The 19,547-nt window shown below is 40.2% G+C and overlaps 1 protein-coding gene across 1 annotated transcript in view; it reads right to left on the bottom strand.

Moving 5' to 3' along the window:
- The window catches only part of nfatc2a (nuclear factor of activated T cells 2a), a 57,862-nt gene that overhangs the window by 22,979 nt on the left and 15,336 nt on the right, over positions 1-19,547 (bottom strand). Inside the window, exons 4-7 of the mRNA XM_088937644.1 lie at positions 17,254-17,456; positions 16,373-16,545; positions 12,484-12,624; positions 991-1,046 (exon numbers count right to left, since the gene is read on the bottom strand). Coding sequence (XP_088793770.1) covers positions 991-1,046; positions 12,484-12,624; positions 16,373-16,545; positions 17,254-17,456 — 573 coding nt within the window. The remainder of the gene's footprint in view (positions 1-990; positions 1,047-12,483; positions 12,625-16,372; positions 16,546-17,253; positions 17,457-19,547) is intronic.

The raw sequence follows: 19,547 nt of genomic DNA, 5'->3' as shown, positions 1-19,547 counted from the left end.
AAATAATTACAGGTATATATATATAATTCAATATACATGTACTTCATATACTGTTATCCATACCCTATAGATGTTGAAATTGCAAGCCGTAAATTTTAACGCTGAATGTTAATCAATCATCTGGTAGTTTCACAAAGCCTCAGAAATGTTATTGAAACTTTCGGAAGTCCCCTTGAATGTTACTGGGTATTCGCAGCAATGAGAAAATTCAGAGAATTGTCTGATGACAATTCTAGTAAAAACTATAAGAAACCTATGACCCTGGTGCCCATTTACATGAAATATTTACCCAATAAATATTTTTTATGTGAACAGAAAAGTGGTTAGGGAAGCTAACTCACAACCAAGGTCAACAATTGTGATTCTTAAAAGAATTCTGGCATGTCCCAAAGACTACTATTCGAAGTTGACCTCATGAATCTGGTGTGTGTGGCAGAGCTCCATCAGAACATTTAATTCAAAGACACGAATTATCCAAATAGCACCTATGGGACAACATGATGTGGCTGAATGAAACACAAACTGGTGTCTCACAGGGATGATGTACCGAGGACTGAAACACATGTTGAAAATGAATGCCACCTCTACTGTGGAGAACTGTTCTGTGCTTTAGGTTGTTTTGCAAGATCTGGTCCTAAAACCAGAACAAAGAGTCTAACATCTACCAGAGTATTTTAGCCCAAAATGGGTACTTTCTACTGAAGCTCAAGCTTGGTCACAAACAGACATTGTGTTAGGAAAACAACACAAAGCCTCCATAAAGTTCAATGATGAAACGATTATATTGTAAATGTATCAAGAAAGTCAAGTGTGTCTAGAAAATCATCGTTCTAGACAGGCCATTATAGACTAGTCTCGAGGTAAAAAGCTTCAGAATGCAAACCACAAGTGCAGGCTGAAAAAGTTAGAGACATTCTGCATGAAAGAGTGGTAGAGTAGAATATATAGGAGATGAGAAGGTGAAGATATGGTAGATAACTGGACACTTACAGGCTGGCTTTTATCTTTGTCAACGGTGGCTTCCACTTCCCAAATCTGCTGGCCCTCTGCAAATGCACAAACGCAGTTAAGTCAGCTTTCAGTACAGGTTAATAATTCATCACAGCACAGATCTCATGTTTGATAGGAACAGAGTCTTCCTAATGTAGGGGCACAAAAACAAACAAGCGTGGTATTGTGATAAAGTGCCTTAATGGATGCAAACAACTGACTGAACCTTTTCAGCACAAACTGAGAGAAATAAGAGGATGCCTTTTGCATTTGTTGAAAGCTCAGAGATACTCACAGAACAAATAATATAAAGGTGTATAGCTAGGATGAACGCATATTTCTGTGTCTGAATGAAACACCCACCAGTAGAAACAGGTAATAAAGTCCCTGATTGCAGGTATGAAAAACCATACCAATCTTAGATAGCTGTCTTTAAGATTAAACATTTCAGTCCTCAGCTCTGTAGCAGCTTTTATAGACTCATGCCGATCCTGACTGAAGGATAATGCAGTTGAACTTTTCTGTAAGGTCTCATAGAATCAATCTGTGTTTTTGACTGCAGAGGTCTCAAAGCTTACTGAAATGTCTAAAAACACTACCACAAGCAAACAAAACAATGCACAAATGTTGTATTTCTTAGCATAGAGAATTAATTGTTAAATAACTTAATTTAACCTTTCTGCCTACTTATTCACAAAAAAACTTTGCATGCTGGTGGAAGTGCGTGGGTACCAACTACAGTACCTACGACAAACATGCACTTTGTTTGATATTACATTCATCATTAAAAATACATTTGGCCTATTTTTGGTTACTGGTATTGGCAACATGCAATGGTTTCAGTTTTCAAGCTTATGAAAGCGTGTGGGAATAGATTTCCATTTTCTTCAAGTACCCCTGTGTAGGTGACTTCGTCTGAAGAAAGTCAGATCCTCACGGTTGTGCAAAATGCACAACAAAGAAAAGAAAGCTTGCTAGCTTGACGCTGTGAACCCTTCAGATTAACAAAAGTGACAGAGCTACAAAAAGATGCCGTTTGCTCTGTAATTTGTGTTGTGAGCAGAAATGACACTTTGTCTGAAGGTTAAGTAACAGACAAAGTCCATGACACAATGGGCCACAATTAAGGCTCCATAATTGTGCAAGTTTATCTCCTATTAAATTACATTAACTCAAGCCAACTTTGAAATGTTTCAAAGTATTAATTAATCAAACTGAGTTAAACTAATCCAGGCTGGACATTCTTTAGTGTTCTTAAAATAAGCTTATTACACAAAGCTATTGTTTGAAATGTCATGAAAAAGTATGATACTATTGTTCACGTGTTTTTTTTTCTAAATATTGCAGGGCTTATGCAAATCATATTCAAAAGAAATATTCAAAACCTGTGCAGCTATTAACTTTTATTATGATCATTCAGGGGAACTCAGTCACACGATCTTTAGAAAGTATTTACCTCCAGTTGATAAACTTTGATAACCCATGGAAAACTAGTCTCAAAGATATACTGTATGTGATCTCTGTTGCTGAATATATTGAGCCAGTCTTTCAGTTTAAACATTAACAGCATCCTTGTGGAACCTTTCATTACCGAATCCCCACACAGTTTTGACACTTCAAAGGCAGAAATGCAGGACTATAGGAAATATGACTTGACACTACTAGGCTCAATCAATTTCCTGTAATTATGTGACAAAACGCATCGGTCAAACACAATTCTCAGCTGATTGTCATTTCCCACTGTCAATTATCCAGAACTATGCATCTCTGCATAGCATCTCAGTAGCAGAGCCTCAGGACCACAATGTCATGTGAGGGCTACTAGACTCTGAATTTCTGTTCTGAACTCAGGCTCACTATGGATTACAATATCAGCTCACACCCGGTTTAAAACTCATCTTACTTATGGGTAAATGAACTGTACATAAGCATGTGCAGTTGAAAATGATACTGAAATGTGTACATGTGTACTGTATTTAATTTTCTAACTTTCTTATTAAAGTGCGTACAAAGGCCCATAAGAGGTGAAATAGACCAAACTTTTATGTACTGGGAATCATAATTATGTCTCTGTATTGTGTACTTTATTTCATAATATGTTTTGTTGCCCCATTCCTGAGCAGGGAGGTTGAAATCATCACCTACTGTATGATCCCATCTCACTTTCTGCTACATCCTCTTTACATATATCTATCTCGGTCATAGGGACCTGAATTCACAGCACACAGAGTAACCTTGAATCTCAGATTTCAAATAGAAGCTTCACTCTCTGCTAGTGAATTTATGAGGATTGTAAGCCTAACCAGCCCTCTCTTGTGTTTTCCCCAAATCTCTCCTGCCCAACTCCCTTTAAACCTTTTTGGGAGCATCAAGGTCAGTTTATCACTTAGCATACATCTGCTTCCAAGACTGGCAACTTTTTAATGTTAAAGATCCTGACAATCTACACTGTACACTGAAGCATCTGTTGGAGAGATAACATTCTACACCGGAGGCAACCAAAAAAAAAAACTACCTTTATAGTCCAAGCATCCAGAAAAAAATATCGCAAATTTCCCTATACAAGAAAACATTATCTGCTTCAGTATATGTGAAAAGGGTTTCTGGAAGAGGGATACTGTGTCAGGGTTTGGGTCAGTTCTTGCCTGATGCATAAGGCCAGGGGAGGAGGTTGCTGTGTTTGTGCCTGTTCCCTTTTGTGCTAGGTATTGTGTCACACGCCATCTTTGTATCAAAGCTGGACATTCTAATACAGCACGGCTACACATTTTCCGCTCAGTCTGTGCCACTGCAATTCCAGTGTACAGAAGAGAGCCCGTCCTATGATTTATTTAAAAGCAGCCTTTGGGTCAAGGCCAGTGATAACAAGGGAAGGTGGGAGAAGCACTGAAAGCCTTGTGGAGGAATTCCCTTTTTCCACAGGCTCAAGGTGGTCAAGAGCAGCCAGTCTACAGGCCATCTCTGTTTTCTGTGTTTTAAATGGACCTCTTGTTTTCTGTGAACTCCAGAAATACAGACTGAGTCATGTCAGCAAAGCTAAATGGACTGAAAATTTGGCTATTCATTGACACTACAAAATAATATGTGAGTCCATGATGGATAAAGGAACATTTCACAGTAATTTGTTTATTTTTCTTTACAAGATGCTTCTATTTGGGATGATGCTTTTTATTTTTATTTCTTTGTTTTTTAACGTGTCCTTTCTCCTAAACGGTCACACAACCAATCTGTTCTCTTGAGCTAGGCATACCTTGGTACGCACATCGTACAGAGGAGATATCCTATTATCAGCTTCTATTAAATTCGAGCATCTGTTTTCTTTATTTTTAAAATATTTTTATGTCCCATCTGAGGACAAATTACGCAATAAAGAGTTAGAAAATATATATTTTTACCTTTTTATACATTAAAGAATAATAATTTTATCTACGAAAAATATTTTAAACATAAAATCTTCTGCAAAAACAGATAATATTGAAATACTTTCAGAAAATATTTTGTTTTCACGTTCCTGGGCACTCATGCTTATTGAAAGGCCAAGGACACTTTGTGAAAGCTTGCTTTTGGGAAAACAGCAGCTACAGTATTTGCTGTAACGTAATGAATAAAGAGTCAATATTGTATTTTGTATTTGTAATATTGTAATATGTAATATTTTGTATAGCATGTCAATGTGCCCCAATTAATTTGAACTGGATGATGCATGACTTTTTTTTAGTGTTCGGAGTCTGAACTTTTCATTTGCTTTCGAGACATCATACACATTTTAATTATTTTCTGCACTTAGCAATATTTCTCCTAAAAACTATAATTATAACTTGTAGAACACACTTGAAGCAGTCTGCGTGGGAAGACTAGCAACACTGTAACGTCTCATGAGTAGGGTTAGAAAAGTAAATATTAAAAGATGGAAATTCTACAGTTTGTCTACTTCTTCTGAACCGTGAACTTTTTGTGGTTAACTTCACCACAGATGCTGGTAATGTTAGCATTTCAGCAAAAGATGTGACTAAAATTAACTTTCTTTGCCCCCATAGAGAAATATGTGCTTCAAAATACACTCTTTTTGTAAGAGTGTGGGTGTATTCAGCAAATTACACTACACTGCTGCTCAAAATATTCCTCTGCAGCTTAGATGACTTATTTTAACTGGGTGGTTTGTTGCTTCTCTCTCTTTTGCAAAAATGCATGGACCAGTTTGCTTAAACTCAATCACAAATTGAGAGGGCGCATGTTACTTCAAAAAGAAGCAGCAAACAACACAATTCGATGTCATAAGCAGAATACAAAAATACCCATGTAAAAAATGTAAAATCTACAAGCCTCAGAAAATACAGACTCCTTTCCTGTTCCTTCAAACTCGTGCGTGGTGTCAGACATAACAAAGGCAATTTAAACTAAGCCATAGCTTTGCATGTACTGTATGTAGGGGGGTTCAGATATAGCTGTCCAGGTGAGAAAGGTGTAGCAGACGTTTCTGAGAGTCCTAAACGTGTGCTCTCCTTCAATGTCATGCAAAAGTTCAGCTGCATTTAAGTATGAAGCAGCAACTTGGAGTCATCTCCCTGAAAGTGCGCAGGCAGCGATGCAATTGGTTTCCTGAGACAGGAAACGCAGTTGTCAAAATTTCACAAACCTAAGCTAAGGGAGTGAACGCTGCTGTTATGGGAGGTTTGGGGGGGGGGTGACACACCTCCCCCACTTTTTATTTCACTACCGTTATGACAACCACTCACACTCTTCTCAACAGCTATTTCCGTAACCGTGGCTCAGTTAGACGGCTCAGTTAGACATTCCTCATTTAGGCCTTTTGCTTAAAAAGAAAAAGACCCCATTGCCTTGGTTACTGGGCTGATCTAGTCTGAGAAGACTAGGTACTGGTGGACTAATAGGTGGCGCTCTGTCCTGTTTGGACCAGAATTTCCAAAACAATGAGCAGGGACACTGTGCTGTAGTGTGTGCGATCCTCCGTCGAGATGTTAAATTGAGATCCTAGGTGTATGGTCGTCAACAACCCGGGTGTTGACCTCAGGGTCCAAGTTTGGACAGGAGCTGTAGTTAGCAGCTCACAACATCCCTCAAAAATTAGATTAAAACAGCGAAAGAGTAAAAATAAGAAAAATAGCCAGGACTAACCTAACAAATTAAGATCACAGATTAAACAGACATCGAATGTTGACATACTGTACTCAGATACACACTCTGCATTAAGAAAAAGCAAGCAACATTACCCACACAGAACCTTTTCACATTCCAACAGGCGAACATTTAGAGTTGTTGACAGAAAAAGAACAAGTTTTATTTGAACTGGTTTTGGGTAACTTTTTGGATGCAAAGAGGTAAGTAATGTTACAAACTAGATAAGGGCCTTTCACTTTATGAGTCATTTAACAGCACAGCTGGGGAGGTTGATGATGATCCCCAGGACTCTCGGTATAAAGAAATGCCTACTTAATGTACGCCTCATTTCTCTGCCATGTCGGTGGGCTGTGGGCATTACTGACTAATTATTATGGGGCACATTACCAGATGGTTTTGGGTTTCCAGTTCCCAAAACACATAGAGCTGTTGCTGTGTTTACTCAGTCGACCCAGGTACATGAACAGGTACGAGAACAGCTGAAGGGGCTGGACTCTTGAAAGACATCGTTAACCTCAAGTCCTTGGGTGCTTGGGAGCATTTACCATAAAACAGTGACAGAGAGGTGCAGAAGCTTCTCCATTCTCTGCAACTGACCCCATTTTAAGTGATTCTGCACTTCACCAGGCTGAACAAGTGTGCTTCACAAAACCACAGCTGGAGAGCGAAGCAGTTTAACTCTTATGTAGGTGTGAAACAAGAGCAGACCATTGCTTCCTTGCTTCTTTTGTTTGTTTGTTTCTTTCAGAAGCATAGATTCAAAATCTAGAGGCTGTGTTCAATCACAATACTTTGTAACCATGAGCACTGCGAAAAAGAACTTGGCAACATTACTCATGAGATTAGGAGAAAAGAGGCAGAAAGCCATTTAATTTTTTTAAAAAACCGCTATACATTATGTGGGAAACCCCTTGTCAAATTGAAATGAATTGCATATGGATGATATGAGTAAGCAGGAGAGGGGAATTCCGTACCGTGTGCCAGGATTCTTTTTTCTACTTCAGAATTTATGATCAATTTGCTCCGTTTCAGCAACAACAGGTGGTCGGCTTCTATTTTGGCTTTTATTATTGTTTTGCTTTGTTTCAGGATCGTCCAGAGGAGTCCCTCTCCTCGCAATTAGCCATCAAAGAAAGGGACGATGAAGCCCAGCTTGGCGCCCGCTCTCCGTCTCGTACGGTAATTAGAGAAGAGCTGGTGGATCCCAGCCAAAGGCAGCTGTCTCCCTTCCAGAGGATTTCACAGTATTCCAGTTCCAAAACTCTGTGTCACACAGGGAAACCTTCCAAAACAATGGCAATCCTTTTCTTATTTCTTTAATAGAGCTTGTCCAGCTTAACTACTGAATGTCATAATAGAACAGGACAAGATCCCCGAGACGGACCAGCACGTCTGACTCACTGTATGCAGACCCAGTGCACCAAGTTGTTCCCTGCAGGAGCCAGTTTCTTAAGCCGACAGGGTCATTCACAAGCAACGCCGCGCAAACGGGCCTATGAGTCACTCAAGGCACTCATGGAGCAACAGAAACAACAGAAACCGTGCCGAGAATTGGAACCCGCAGGTCTGCTGGGGATACCAGTAGAGAAACCATGGAGGATTAGAAACAAACAGCAAAAAATCGAGATTGTGCAACAGCTTTGGCTTCTCATGACCAGCTCCAGCTTGTAAGCCATGGTAGCTCAGAAGCAAATGGATGAAAGCAGTTTCACAAGTTTTACAAAGCAAAGAGGTAGTTGACTTGTTAACCAAGACTTGTTAATTGAAGGTTGAGATATCTGACCATTCTACCTTACTTATATCCAAAGATCACAAAAGAACACAAGGATTGTCACAAAAGGAGAGAAAGCAATTCTTTTCATCCTACTTTTCTGGATCTAAATATTCTGGAATCATCCAGCCATGTCGTAAAATATCACATGGAGTAAATTTTAGCAGCAGAGCTGGGTATTTTGTTCCAGACCTGCATACAGTAAATCTTTGTGTTAAAATGTAGTGCTAGGAAATACATTGAAATCCAAATGAAAAGATGAATGGAATCAATTTAACTCACACTTTGCTGGAAAGCATAGGACCAGAAAGACATGTATCAGAGAATATGGGGTAATTCTGGGGGAAAATGGAAATCTGATGTATACTGATGTGCGTTTATTTTACAATATTGAAAAAGAGGTTAATATTTGCTTACACAAATTTGTCAATTGTCAGTTATAGTTGTTTTTTTTCTATTACGGTATTGTAGTGACAAAGCAGCAAAGATTCTTTTTACTTTCTCATATCATGTACGTATTGCAGCTGGTGTGAACTGTGATGCTCCAGAGAAAGGCAACACACCACATCTGGCCATGTCTGAATAGGCAGCAAGTCATGCGTGTCCTATTCTACAAGCTCTGGAGCAGCTGCATGGAGTTCCCAAGAAAAAGGCTAATTATACCGATGTCTTAATCGTGAAAGAGTTAGCATTACAACAACCTGCCACGCAAGCTTCTAAAGGGTTTAGATATCTGGCTATAGATACAGATCTGGTTTTAGAGACAGCTTTGGCTATAAAAAAACATTAAGCAGGAAAGTGTCAAAAAATTGTGATACACTTCCTTAGGTTGCTATAGGGAGTGAAGCGAGAAACTATGAAATCATTTTTTCCATAGTTAACACGCTGACAAACTTTATTTCAGCTGCTGAAAGACTGACATCTGTTCTATGCTGTTTTGAAAATGTCACATTTTATGCTTTTTGATCAGAAATTCCTCCTCTGAAGGTCCTGTCTGTGGAAAGCACTCCCTCACGAAGAAGAACTGTAATGCAGTGCCTCCCTCATATTCCAGTTTCTGCAATTCATGCACATCAAACGTATGGAATTTAGATTAGAAGACGCCTTGCCTTTTCCACTAGCATGTCAAAAGATCACAGACCAAACAGGCAGCTCTCTTGAACTAGGACTGGGCACGCTGTCCATAGTGTGGCTTAACTGATCAGGATGATTTTTTAGAAGAAGAAAAAAAGGTCTATTTCTTCCTCATAAAGGAAACGTGGCATTCCTTTTTCTATCCACTATCAAACATCCCTTTGATCTCCTTGATGAAGGGACTACAGAGATGCAACTTGGCTGATCACTACTTGATGGCGCGGTGCTCAAGGGCGACAGTAGATCCGTGGGACTGGAAGTCATTCGAGTGTGGATGTGAAAAGTGAAAACGTGTGGGTGCCACTTGTGCCACTCTGGGACACGGGTGGCTTGCGATTGCTCCGCTGAGCGGCTGCCCACTGCAGAAAGTGAAACAGCGAGTGATAAGTGCTTGTGCTGCGCAACCCTGTGTCTGCTTTCCTTCCTTTCTTCCTGTCAAGTTAACTGGTCTGACACTTCCAGATATGACTCATGCTGTCACGTGGCCAGGACATTGAAGTGCACCATGTAGCAACATTAAGGACATGCAAAAGCCTTAGATGGTGCCACTTTTATCTCATCCCCATTGCACAATTACCCTCTAGCCTGACCCTCTAGCCTGACCGTGCCTAAGCATTAGATCTGTGATTCTCGTAAAACTGAACATCCCTCCATGGTGTTCACGTTGCTTTCAGCAATTTTTTTTCCGTCATTATCTCTGTGCAGATCGAACTCAACAGATATGTATAAAATACACATCCAAGCTCTCTGTGCAGCACACACCACCGCAGAGATAACCAAAAATGTCTGAACGCCTCAGATCAAATTTTAAAGCGCGGTGCCAGACATCTTAGTTTAATTTATTGTTCAGCAACCCAAGGGAACGAGATTCCCTTTTACGTGGCAGTTTTGAAAACTGCAGGCAAATTCAAATTACATTAATAAAGAAGAACAGCTCAAGAATTTAATATGTACCCTATACTGTATATCACCTGCCTTTTTCTGCAAACGTATGTACAGTAGTATAACAATATCCAGCATCTGCTGTTAGACTATCTACTAGATTGTGGCTTATAAAACAAGACAATAACTAAACTTCTGTGCAAGTTTGCACCCCCAGATTCAGTGTCAACCTCCTTTACTGGATATAAGCTTTGCTAGTGAACTGTATTCTCTGAGAGAAATCCCCATAAGGAGTTGGTACACGGATTACTGTACATCCCTCAAGAGCTATGTGGCACTCTAAAGCAATGGCTTCTGAATGAATGAGAAATGACACAACATAGACGAATCTGTCACCCCCTTATGTCTTCTCTATTACCACACTTTAGCGTTAGACTTCTTCATTTTTTTGGCCACATTTTTATTTGGCAGTGACCATAGCTGTATCACAGTTGTTATACAACTTTTTTTTTTAATGTATATCTTCGTTTTACATTGTGTCGATCCAATAAAGAGCAGACGACATGCTATCAACTATCAACTCATTTCAAGATAAAAAATTAAAGAGACAATGATAACGCCTGGATCCAGACTGGACTGAAAGGGCAAAGGAAAGTGAAACTTCACTCATATCAGATGTATGCAAATCCTGCCGTAAACTGTGTGTCCTGGCCTTTTCTATCCCTTTGCTTAAGTGGAAATGCTGAATATTCCTCTTTGAGCCGTTACAGACGTGTAGGCACAGGAGCAGGAAAGAGAGAAAACTTGCTGGTCACACATCCCGCCTCAAGGCAATTTATACAGCAGGTGATGTCAGACATGCCAGATCTTTATTTTGCTTGCGATATTCACCCCCAGCACAGTCATTTTTTTTTTCATTTAATTCTAGCCACACACAAAAAATAGTTTATCACCTATTGATTTCGGTGCAAGCCAGCACCGATATACAGCATGTGTGAAAACAAACCCGCTGAAACTGCTTGTTTCACTTATGCTGGCCTATACTCACAATCGTTCTGCCCTTTGAAACGGTGTCTTTGAATCATCTGCAGTTTGCTGCCTTTTCTTTTCTCTTGTCCAATACCACAGCTTGTGGCACCATGTGCTGTGGATTTCTACAGCCGGCTAAGCTCAGGTCCTATGCCAACGAATCTCAGGCTCACAAAGCACCTTGTCAACCCTTGTTCACTTAAGCACTCCACCAGGGATGGCCTTTGATATACTGTAGAGAACGCAAATCACCACTCCACCCCTCATGTGGATGAAAAGTCAGCTTAGAGGTAAACCACTGGATTCGTCCTCTAAGGGGATAAAAAGAAATCAGCTAGCTGGTTGTGGAAACTGCCAAGCGACACAGCAGAACATACCAGGATCAAAAATCGAAAAGAACTCAAATCTATCATTTGAACTCAAAACAGATCTTTTGTGAAAGGAAGGCGCTGCAGAAAAAGTAGATTTTGATAAGATTTGCATTAAACACTGCTTCCTCTTTCCCTGCTTTGTTCACTTTGCCAGATCAAAGACAAGTGCAATGCAGTACATTCAGAGCTCAAATGGAGAATATGTATCACAGTAAAGTAAAGGAACATTGGAACCTTGACTTTTTACAGTGTTTTTCACATCTAAATTGTGTTATCTGCAGAAGTTGCACATGATGAGACACTTAGTATCGTGACAAATTACTATTAACTGCTTCAACGACCTGAGAAGCAATGACATTGCATTGCCATGAAATGATTGCACAAGTCTGCTGTCAATAACTGTGGGAAAGATCAAATTAAACCCGTCTATTTTCAATAACTGTGTAGTTCAATACAGCATGTAGGAGAGTTGGATCCCCACCTGGCAGACAGTGGGCACAAGTAAGAGTGCATACACCCCTACATGAACTCACACACACAGACAGGATGGGGACAATTTTAGAGATGCCAGAGAGCCTAGGCAGTGTGTGTTTAGACTGTGGGAGGAAAGTGAATGACGCAGCACGCAGCATTATCAACAGAAAATGTGCAAACTCCACACAGAAGGATCCCTGGTCCAGAACTGAAACCATGAGATTTGAGGCAGGAGGGCTAATTGCCATGCCACCATTCCCCCTGGGACAGAATTAATGAAGACGAAAAAATGATATACACTGTTTTTACTTTGACAACAATTCAGTGAGATTATGAGTGGCAATACCAGCATCTAAAATATTTTTGTTTTATTAGAATTAGGAAGACCTGTGCTGTATTTTACCACTACCACATTCTGATGCTCGTGTTTAAATAATGTTTTTACAGCACTTACCCATGGATTTCCACTGCTTGTGTCAACAGAATAACACACACCTCCATATGAACATTGATTTCACTGTGGTAGTGCACTTTGCATGATTTCCAGCATAGCCTTTTCTAACTCAGCATAAGGAAAGCAACCAGCAAATCACTTGACCACTGTTTTTGGGTCTTGTTTCAAAAGCATTTTTTTTCCCTAAAATGTCTCCTTCAATGCAGGGGCTTCCCGAGACAAAAAAAAACGGGGCTCACCATGTGTCTTCTCTGTGAAGACTACCTTGGAATCCGAGGTAAAATTCTGCCCCGTCAGGATCATCTGTTGGCCCCCAAGGACGGAGCAGCTCTCTGTATCCTGCTTCTCCACCATAGGGAGCTCGTGGGCAGATCTCTGAGCTGTGAACGCAGACCAGAGAGTGGTAAGAGACCAAGCAAAGTCCATAGCAAGAGCTCCCTGAGACTCTTCTCCAGAGAAAGCCTTGGACCAACTGGCTGTTACTATGTTCATGCCTTAAGACGGCTCATACCCCAGTCTTGCAACTTTAGGATCCTAAAAACTCTATCGTATTTAATTCGATGTCACAGAAAGTATAGTAAGAAGTTAATAATTTTTTAAGAACTCCGTATTTTATGCTCTGTCATCCAAATAGGAGTCTTTGACCTGGCAATAAAAAATGGTACTTTATTATTTTTTTTAAAGAATGCCCATAGTGAAACTCAAAACCTCTTTTAATATTCTGGACTTTTCTGAAGCAGAATTTATTAGGACTCCTTTGCATTGAGACACAAGGGTTATCTGCAAAACACATACGCTGTAGGTATTTCTGTATAGACTGAGTGACAAGACTTCTACTAATATCTGTTTCTTGTCTTGTTAGATCACAATCATTTCCAATTACCTGAATATGTAGAAATAAACAAAACCGAGGGTGTAAATTAACACCAACAGAATCTATGTTTAACAGGGATGTTACGATTTTCTTTCTGCATTGACTAAGATCTTTCACCGAATGCTGACTCTCCCAACCAAGGTAACAACCATAAATCCTTCAAGGCAGTTTATGAGGTGGATACACCATGGAGTTAACCTCGGAGTGCTCTGCCCAGAGCTGCACTGTCCATTATCCTGTGAGGATACTGTGCTCCTCAGTCCTGCAACAACCCATGGCTGTGTTTCCACCCCTGGAAAGTATAGAGCAGTAGAACCTAATGGCCGATGACAGGTTAATGGATTTAAACCATGTTTATTGCCTTCTGCTCTAGGGGATGAGAAACCGTGAAGGCTCTTCAATGAAACACAGCCTTAGTAACGAAAATGTTTGCAAAGATACAAGAAGAGGCCTTGAAAACCGAAAACTTTGCCAAACTGCCTTTGCACTTTAGCAGTTGTTCATCATGGTATGTTTCTACTTTTTTCCTTCCTCTAAACTTTGATGGAGTTAATCAACTCACATAGCTTTACTCAGAAATACAAGTGATTTCATTACTTCTCAAATTTTAAATTTCCTTTCACTGATTTTGCTATAGAACTGAATTTTGCAACAGCAGATAGGTCTGAAAATAAACTGAGCAGCCAATGGAAAATTCTGGTTGAACTGTACACTATCTTTACACTATGCTGTAAAGAATTTAACTCACCATAATTTCCTTTCACAGGACATTATTCATTAAACTTTGACACTGTATTCAGTTTACCACCAGATGTTTGGAAATGCAAACTCCCAATGGGACAAAATAAAAGTTAAAAAAAAACTATGAAATTAGTAGAGTATGTATCAGGTTATTTTCTGAAAAGGAATAAATAGGTTTTAACTTAACAGGAGTGTTTTTTCCAATACAGACCAAAGCATTCAGCTTAAGCACGGCGTGTTTATATACACACATATACACATTTGCAGTTGTGCTTGTGACATCAGTGGTGTTATGGAATTTGATTAGCAGACAAATGTTGCTGATGTCTCTTCTTTAACTAGCACCTTCTTTACCTTGTGACTCATTTAAGAGGTGCATCATCGTCACAGACAACCTTTTCTAAGAACTTGAGCACTTTCCATATAGGACAGCGCTTTTGGTTTTCAACAGCCTTTCCATTAAACAACCTGATTCTTAAACTACACATGGCAGTTTCTGCACTTGGTCATGGATGCCAAAAGCACAGAAAAGATTGACGTTATTCTTTGCCAGTTTTTGAATATCAGTAACCGTCAAACATCACTGAAATGTTTGTGGTCACTTCAGCCTAAGACTCGAGATTAGAATATGAAAGGCTGGATTTAACTTAAAGGATTCAAAACACTCAGAAGAATACAGCATTTTCCTAACAAATCCATTCAATGCAGGACCTAAGATCTTGTGAGCTTTTCTACTCACAGACTTTTTCTTTCTTTATTAATTGAATACATCAATTTTAAAAGTGTCACAGGTATACAGTATATTTTGTGAGTTCTGCCATCAATCCCAAATCTGGCATCTTTCATCCATGTCATTCAGAAGTCACACTGCTATGTCAGGTCCTATCCTTGCATTTCCAGAATGGGATTAGGAACAGACAAAGCAGACAAAGTTACCACCATGAATTTCGAAATGGCGTGTGTGTGACGAAATGTTCATTTACCGAACGAAGAAAGAGGAACTAAGGCTGACCTTGAAAGAATTGTCCAGGATTATGCTGGCAGAATTAGACATATTAAGGTTAGGCTCAGTGACATAATAATGCCACTAATGTAATAAAACAGCTCTACACTGTAGACAATCCGTCAGACATTTTAAAGCTTTTCTTAGGTGTTGAGTGACACTTTATAAAAACTACCACTTGCACAAACAACCGACAAGTGTCTTCCTAACAGATCTCACAGGACAGTACATTCAGGACTTATTTAATGAAGCTTCACGCTGATGACTTTATTTAACTTGGGGCTTATTTGTGTTCAATTCTTGGGGTGCTATCTGAATGAAGTTTGTATGTCCTCCTCCAGCTTCTCTGGTTTCCTCCCGCGGTCCAAAGACATGCTGGTAGGTTAATTGGCTCCTGGAAAAAGTGGCCCCTGTGTGAGTGTGCGCGTGTCTATGAGTCCCCTGTGATGGACACTTAGGGATTGGTCTTGTTTCAAAAATGACACGGAAGATCTCATTAATGACTGCAAATTATTTATGACAAAAAGCCATGCAAGGCCTGAAAATAATCCTTTCATCATATTTTCTCTGCATTTTCAAAGTCAGGGTCGTGGAGGGGCTAGAGGCTATGGGCGCAAGGCAGGATACACCCTGGACAGGACACCAATCCATTGCAGGGCATGCACACATTCACACCAGGTACAGTTTTCTCAGAACATAGTTCACCTACCAGCCTGTCTTTGGACTGTAGGAGGAAACCCATGTAAACATGGGGAGAACACACAAACTCCATTGAACCCAGGTCCCCAACGCTGTGAGGCAGCAGTGCTAATCTCTGTGCCATAATGCCATGCCAGCAAATAAGTTTATCCATATAACAAATGTGGCGTTAATTCAAGATTCACCTGTTTCATATTCTCAATTCTCAGGGTTGTTCAGTTGACAGAATTAAAGAATCACAAAGCCACTATCACACAGCTGAATGCAGTCTGAAGAAACCTTTGTCTGAGTCGGTCAAATCCTGACTATACTGTGAGCAAGCCAATACTACAGAGTGTACAGTATCTATTTATAAACTGTGTTTTCCCATAGATACTGTATATCAAAGCAAGTAACAAAAATATATTTACTCCTGCCTTTATTTATCATGCTATCCTTACTGTTCTTATTATGAGAAAGACAGAATTAAGAAACACACAAAGATCCTGTTACTCAGATGTTATTTTTAAGCCCATTTATTTTTAGAGTACTGACTAATATGGAGACCGGTGTGTGCAGCTCAAATAATGCTACATAATCACATCGTTTTGTTGCTTTGTCAGCAACAACATGAGGGACAGTGTGCGGCTGAAAAAAAAAAGACAAAAATGGATAAAACTGCTTTGCAATGGAAATTGTATACCCTGGAAAAGCCTTGATATCAATCCAATTCAGCTTACAATACAAGAGGACAATTTAAGGCTGTACATCAAAGCCCTACAATGACAGATGTGCTTGTAAGAGAGACGAGGTAGGCTTTAGAAAGACTTACAGCACTCTATGGGGTTGGAGGCCACTTGGAGAGACACCACAGCGCCCCCCGGCTGGGGTATATGGACGCGGAAGACCAGACGCACTCTTGTGTTCTTCCTGCCGATGTCCGTTTCCCCTTTTCTCAGCTCAATGTCCGCATTTCGCAGTTTGAGGATGCCGGCACAGTCAATTCTGCAGAGAAACATGGCATGAACTAGGAGGAAGCTGTCAAGGGCCTGGAAAGGAGTTGGCCAAGGTAATACTTTGAACTCAGACTTGGCGGATCCTAGATGTAGTGCTGTCCACCTCAACTGCAAAGCTACTGTATATGAGATCATCAAGCTGATTTTTTATACAGTACTAATCCCAAACACCACAACATATCTACCCAGTGAAACCCTGAAACATCTGCTAAATTAATGCAAGTATGGCCTTTTCTTCATAACCCTGAAAGAAGGCTTTCAGGAGGCTTAGTTTGGCTTATTTGCGAACACCGATTCTTTTCCTTGCAACACACAATCCACCCTTTCACTTCATTCAGTTTGCCGGGCCAAATTAGTCAGACATTTGTATGCAAAGCAATTACCTCTTTTAATTTAATTCTTGACTTTGCCTCCAGCACCTTTCCCCATTTTAATGGACAAGAAATGTTCTATGCCGACACACAAAATATCACATAAGCCTTAAACTACCCCCTTTGATCAGATTAAAGCCCCTCCACAGATGCTGCACAAGTGGTGGCGGGCATGAGGTTTTAAAATACTGGAAAGTATTCACACGAAGCAAATTTCGGGCTCCTTCTCCTCTGAGCTGTAATGTAAACCCAGGTTGGCTTAGTATTTGAGCCCGTGCAACCGAGTGCCCCTGCAGACCAAGGTTTTTTGGAGCCGCTTTCCTTACACTGCTTTCATGTTGTTCTTGGGCTCCAGCGGGATCTCCAGCACCTTGGTGCTGCCGATCACCTTCTCGTAGCTGGTGGTGGTGACGGTCTTGCCGGTGATGCGGTGGACCTGGTAGAAGGCGTGTGGTTTCAGGATCCGCTCGTCTGCCGTCCCGATGAAAATCTGAAGCCCCAGCGGTTCCTTGCCCCTGTAGCCATGAAGCTGGAGACACACAAGAGGCCTCTGAAGCAACAGGCAAACAGCAGTGGTCTATGGACAGCGCTGGCTGTAAATAAACAGGGCACTGTGCTCTGTGTACAGTGCGATGCACTGCTGGTGGAAAAGATTTAACACTACCATCTTTATTCACAACTTCTGGATTTTCCACAGAACTTCTAAACTTATGTCCAGGGATCACATCCATTATTTTATTTAATAATAAGGAGAATTTCACCCATCTCGATTGATTCAGGTTGCAGGGGAGACAGAGCCTGTCCCAGCAAGCAATGGGCATGAGGCAGGGTACACCCTGGACTGGATGCCAGTCCATCACAGGGCACACAAAGACACAGTCACATACACGCTCACAACAGGGCAAATTTTCCCAGAAGCCCATTAATCTGGGAAGAAACTGGAGCACCTGGAGGAAAACCCACATGAACACAAGGAGAATATACAAACTCCACGCTGACAGCACCCCAGGTGTGGAATTGAACCCTAAACCCCATTGCCGTGAGGCAGTAATGCTAACCACTGTGCCACCATACCGCCAGAATGTAACTGGAAACAATACATTTTCTAATAAGGTAGGCAACGACTCTGCACAATTTCATTTGATACATGTGAATAATATACTGTGTATATATATGCAATATGTGTGAAAGTGCATGCGCAAATAAGCCATAAAATGTGTAAACTGTATACTATATATACCGGAAACAGGCAGCAGGTTCACTCAAGGGCTGTTATCTTGTCTGAACCTGTTGCCCTCTTAAAATACATCTTGCTTGCATCTACAGCTTGTGCATTTTTTAACTTCTGCCTTTTTTGTATGAGAACTAACATTCTGCTTTTCTACTGCCTGATTCGTATTGGCGTCTGGTCTGGAGTTGAGCTCAACATTTAGATTTCTGAATAAAAGTGCTGTAATTGTGGTACCCAACTGATTGTTTACAGGAACAGATAGCCTTGTAAGCACTAATCCACCATCACCAAATGCGAAGAAGTATTTTCGGAATATATTTAACGCACCTTTTTTTTGTTAACTTTGCAAGAAATCTCAATCGCATTTCAACACGTATGACTTCATTACTGATTTCCTTTTACTCCAAATAAATCTATAATTTTTGCTAAATGTGTTATCAATGGTCAATAAGAACACATCAGCTCAAGAGACAATTCCTGTGGTAAATGGCTAATGTACAATTTGTGAAAGAACTGAAGGTGCAACAGATTCCACGTGTGTCAGGGCTCACAAATGAGACTCCTGGTAAAAACATCTTACAAACTCAAGAACCCTTTAAGTAAAGTTACACGTGAATCCTTGAAAGTAATGTTTATGTAGGCGTTCTATACTTGTCAATCTTTGGCCTAGATCTGAGTTTGGTGTCTAGATAGTCTTTTCAGTCCTGGTCCTATAGACACTACCTAAGACATTAGCATCTTTTGTAATTCAGAGAGCAAAGATTCTGCTTCTGAAACTGAACTAACGGAGGCAACAGAAATCTAAAATAATCACACAGAAACATTCACAGAAAAATGTCAAGCTAAGGATGAACAATTCAGCTCTTCATTCACATTTAATTGGCAGATGCCAGACTTTTCACTGCTGGCTGAGATTATTTCAAAACAGTTTTGGTGTGAACTAGAGGATTTTTTTGCCATTCTATTATTCACTGCATAAAACTGCAAGTTCTCACCTTTCAGAAAGAAAGAACATACTGCAACTACAAAAGCAATTTTATTAAAACATCCATAAAATACTCGCGCAGACACGAGACTATAAGGATGGTTACAAACGAGAGTAAGCCATTTGACCCACCTAGGCTATTTGGTAGTTAGTGGCTAATTAATCCAAATATCTCATCCAATTGTTTCTTGAAAGAAGCCAGGGAACTGGCTTCAACAACATGGCTTTGTCACCTGTTACACAGTTCAACGGCCTTATGAGTAGAAAGATGTCTCCTGTTATCCGTTTTAAATGGAATTCCAATTCCAGCAAGTGCACCTTCATTCAGTCCTAAAACCTAATGTGTGTCACTTGTAACTATTGGCCAGCTCCATTTGGATTGAAAGATGGGATTACTTTTTATT

This window comes from Atractosteus spatula, chromosome 19 (assembly GCF_055471065.1).
Source record: "Atractosteus spatula isolate fAtrSpa1 chromosome 19, fAtrSpa1.hap1, whole genome shotgun sequence".
NCBI lineage: Eukaryota > Metazoa > Chordata > Actinopteri > Semionotiformes > Lepisosteidae > Atractosteus > Atractosteus spatula.
The sequence above is the reverse complement of the archived record's forward strand: the minus strand, read 5'-3'. Positions and strand labels throughout refer to the sequence as shown.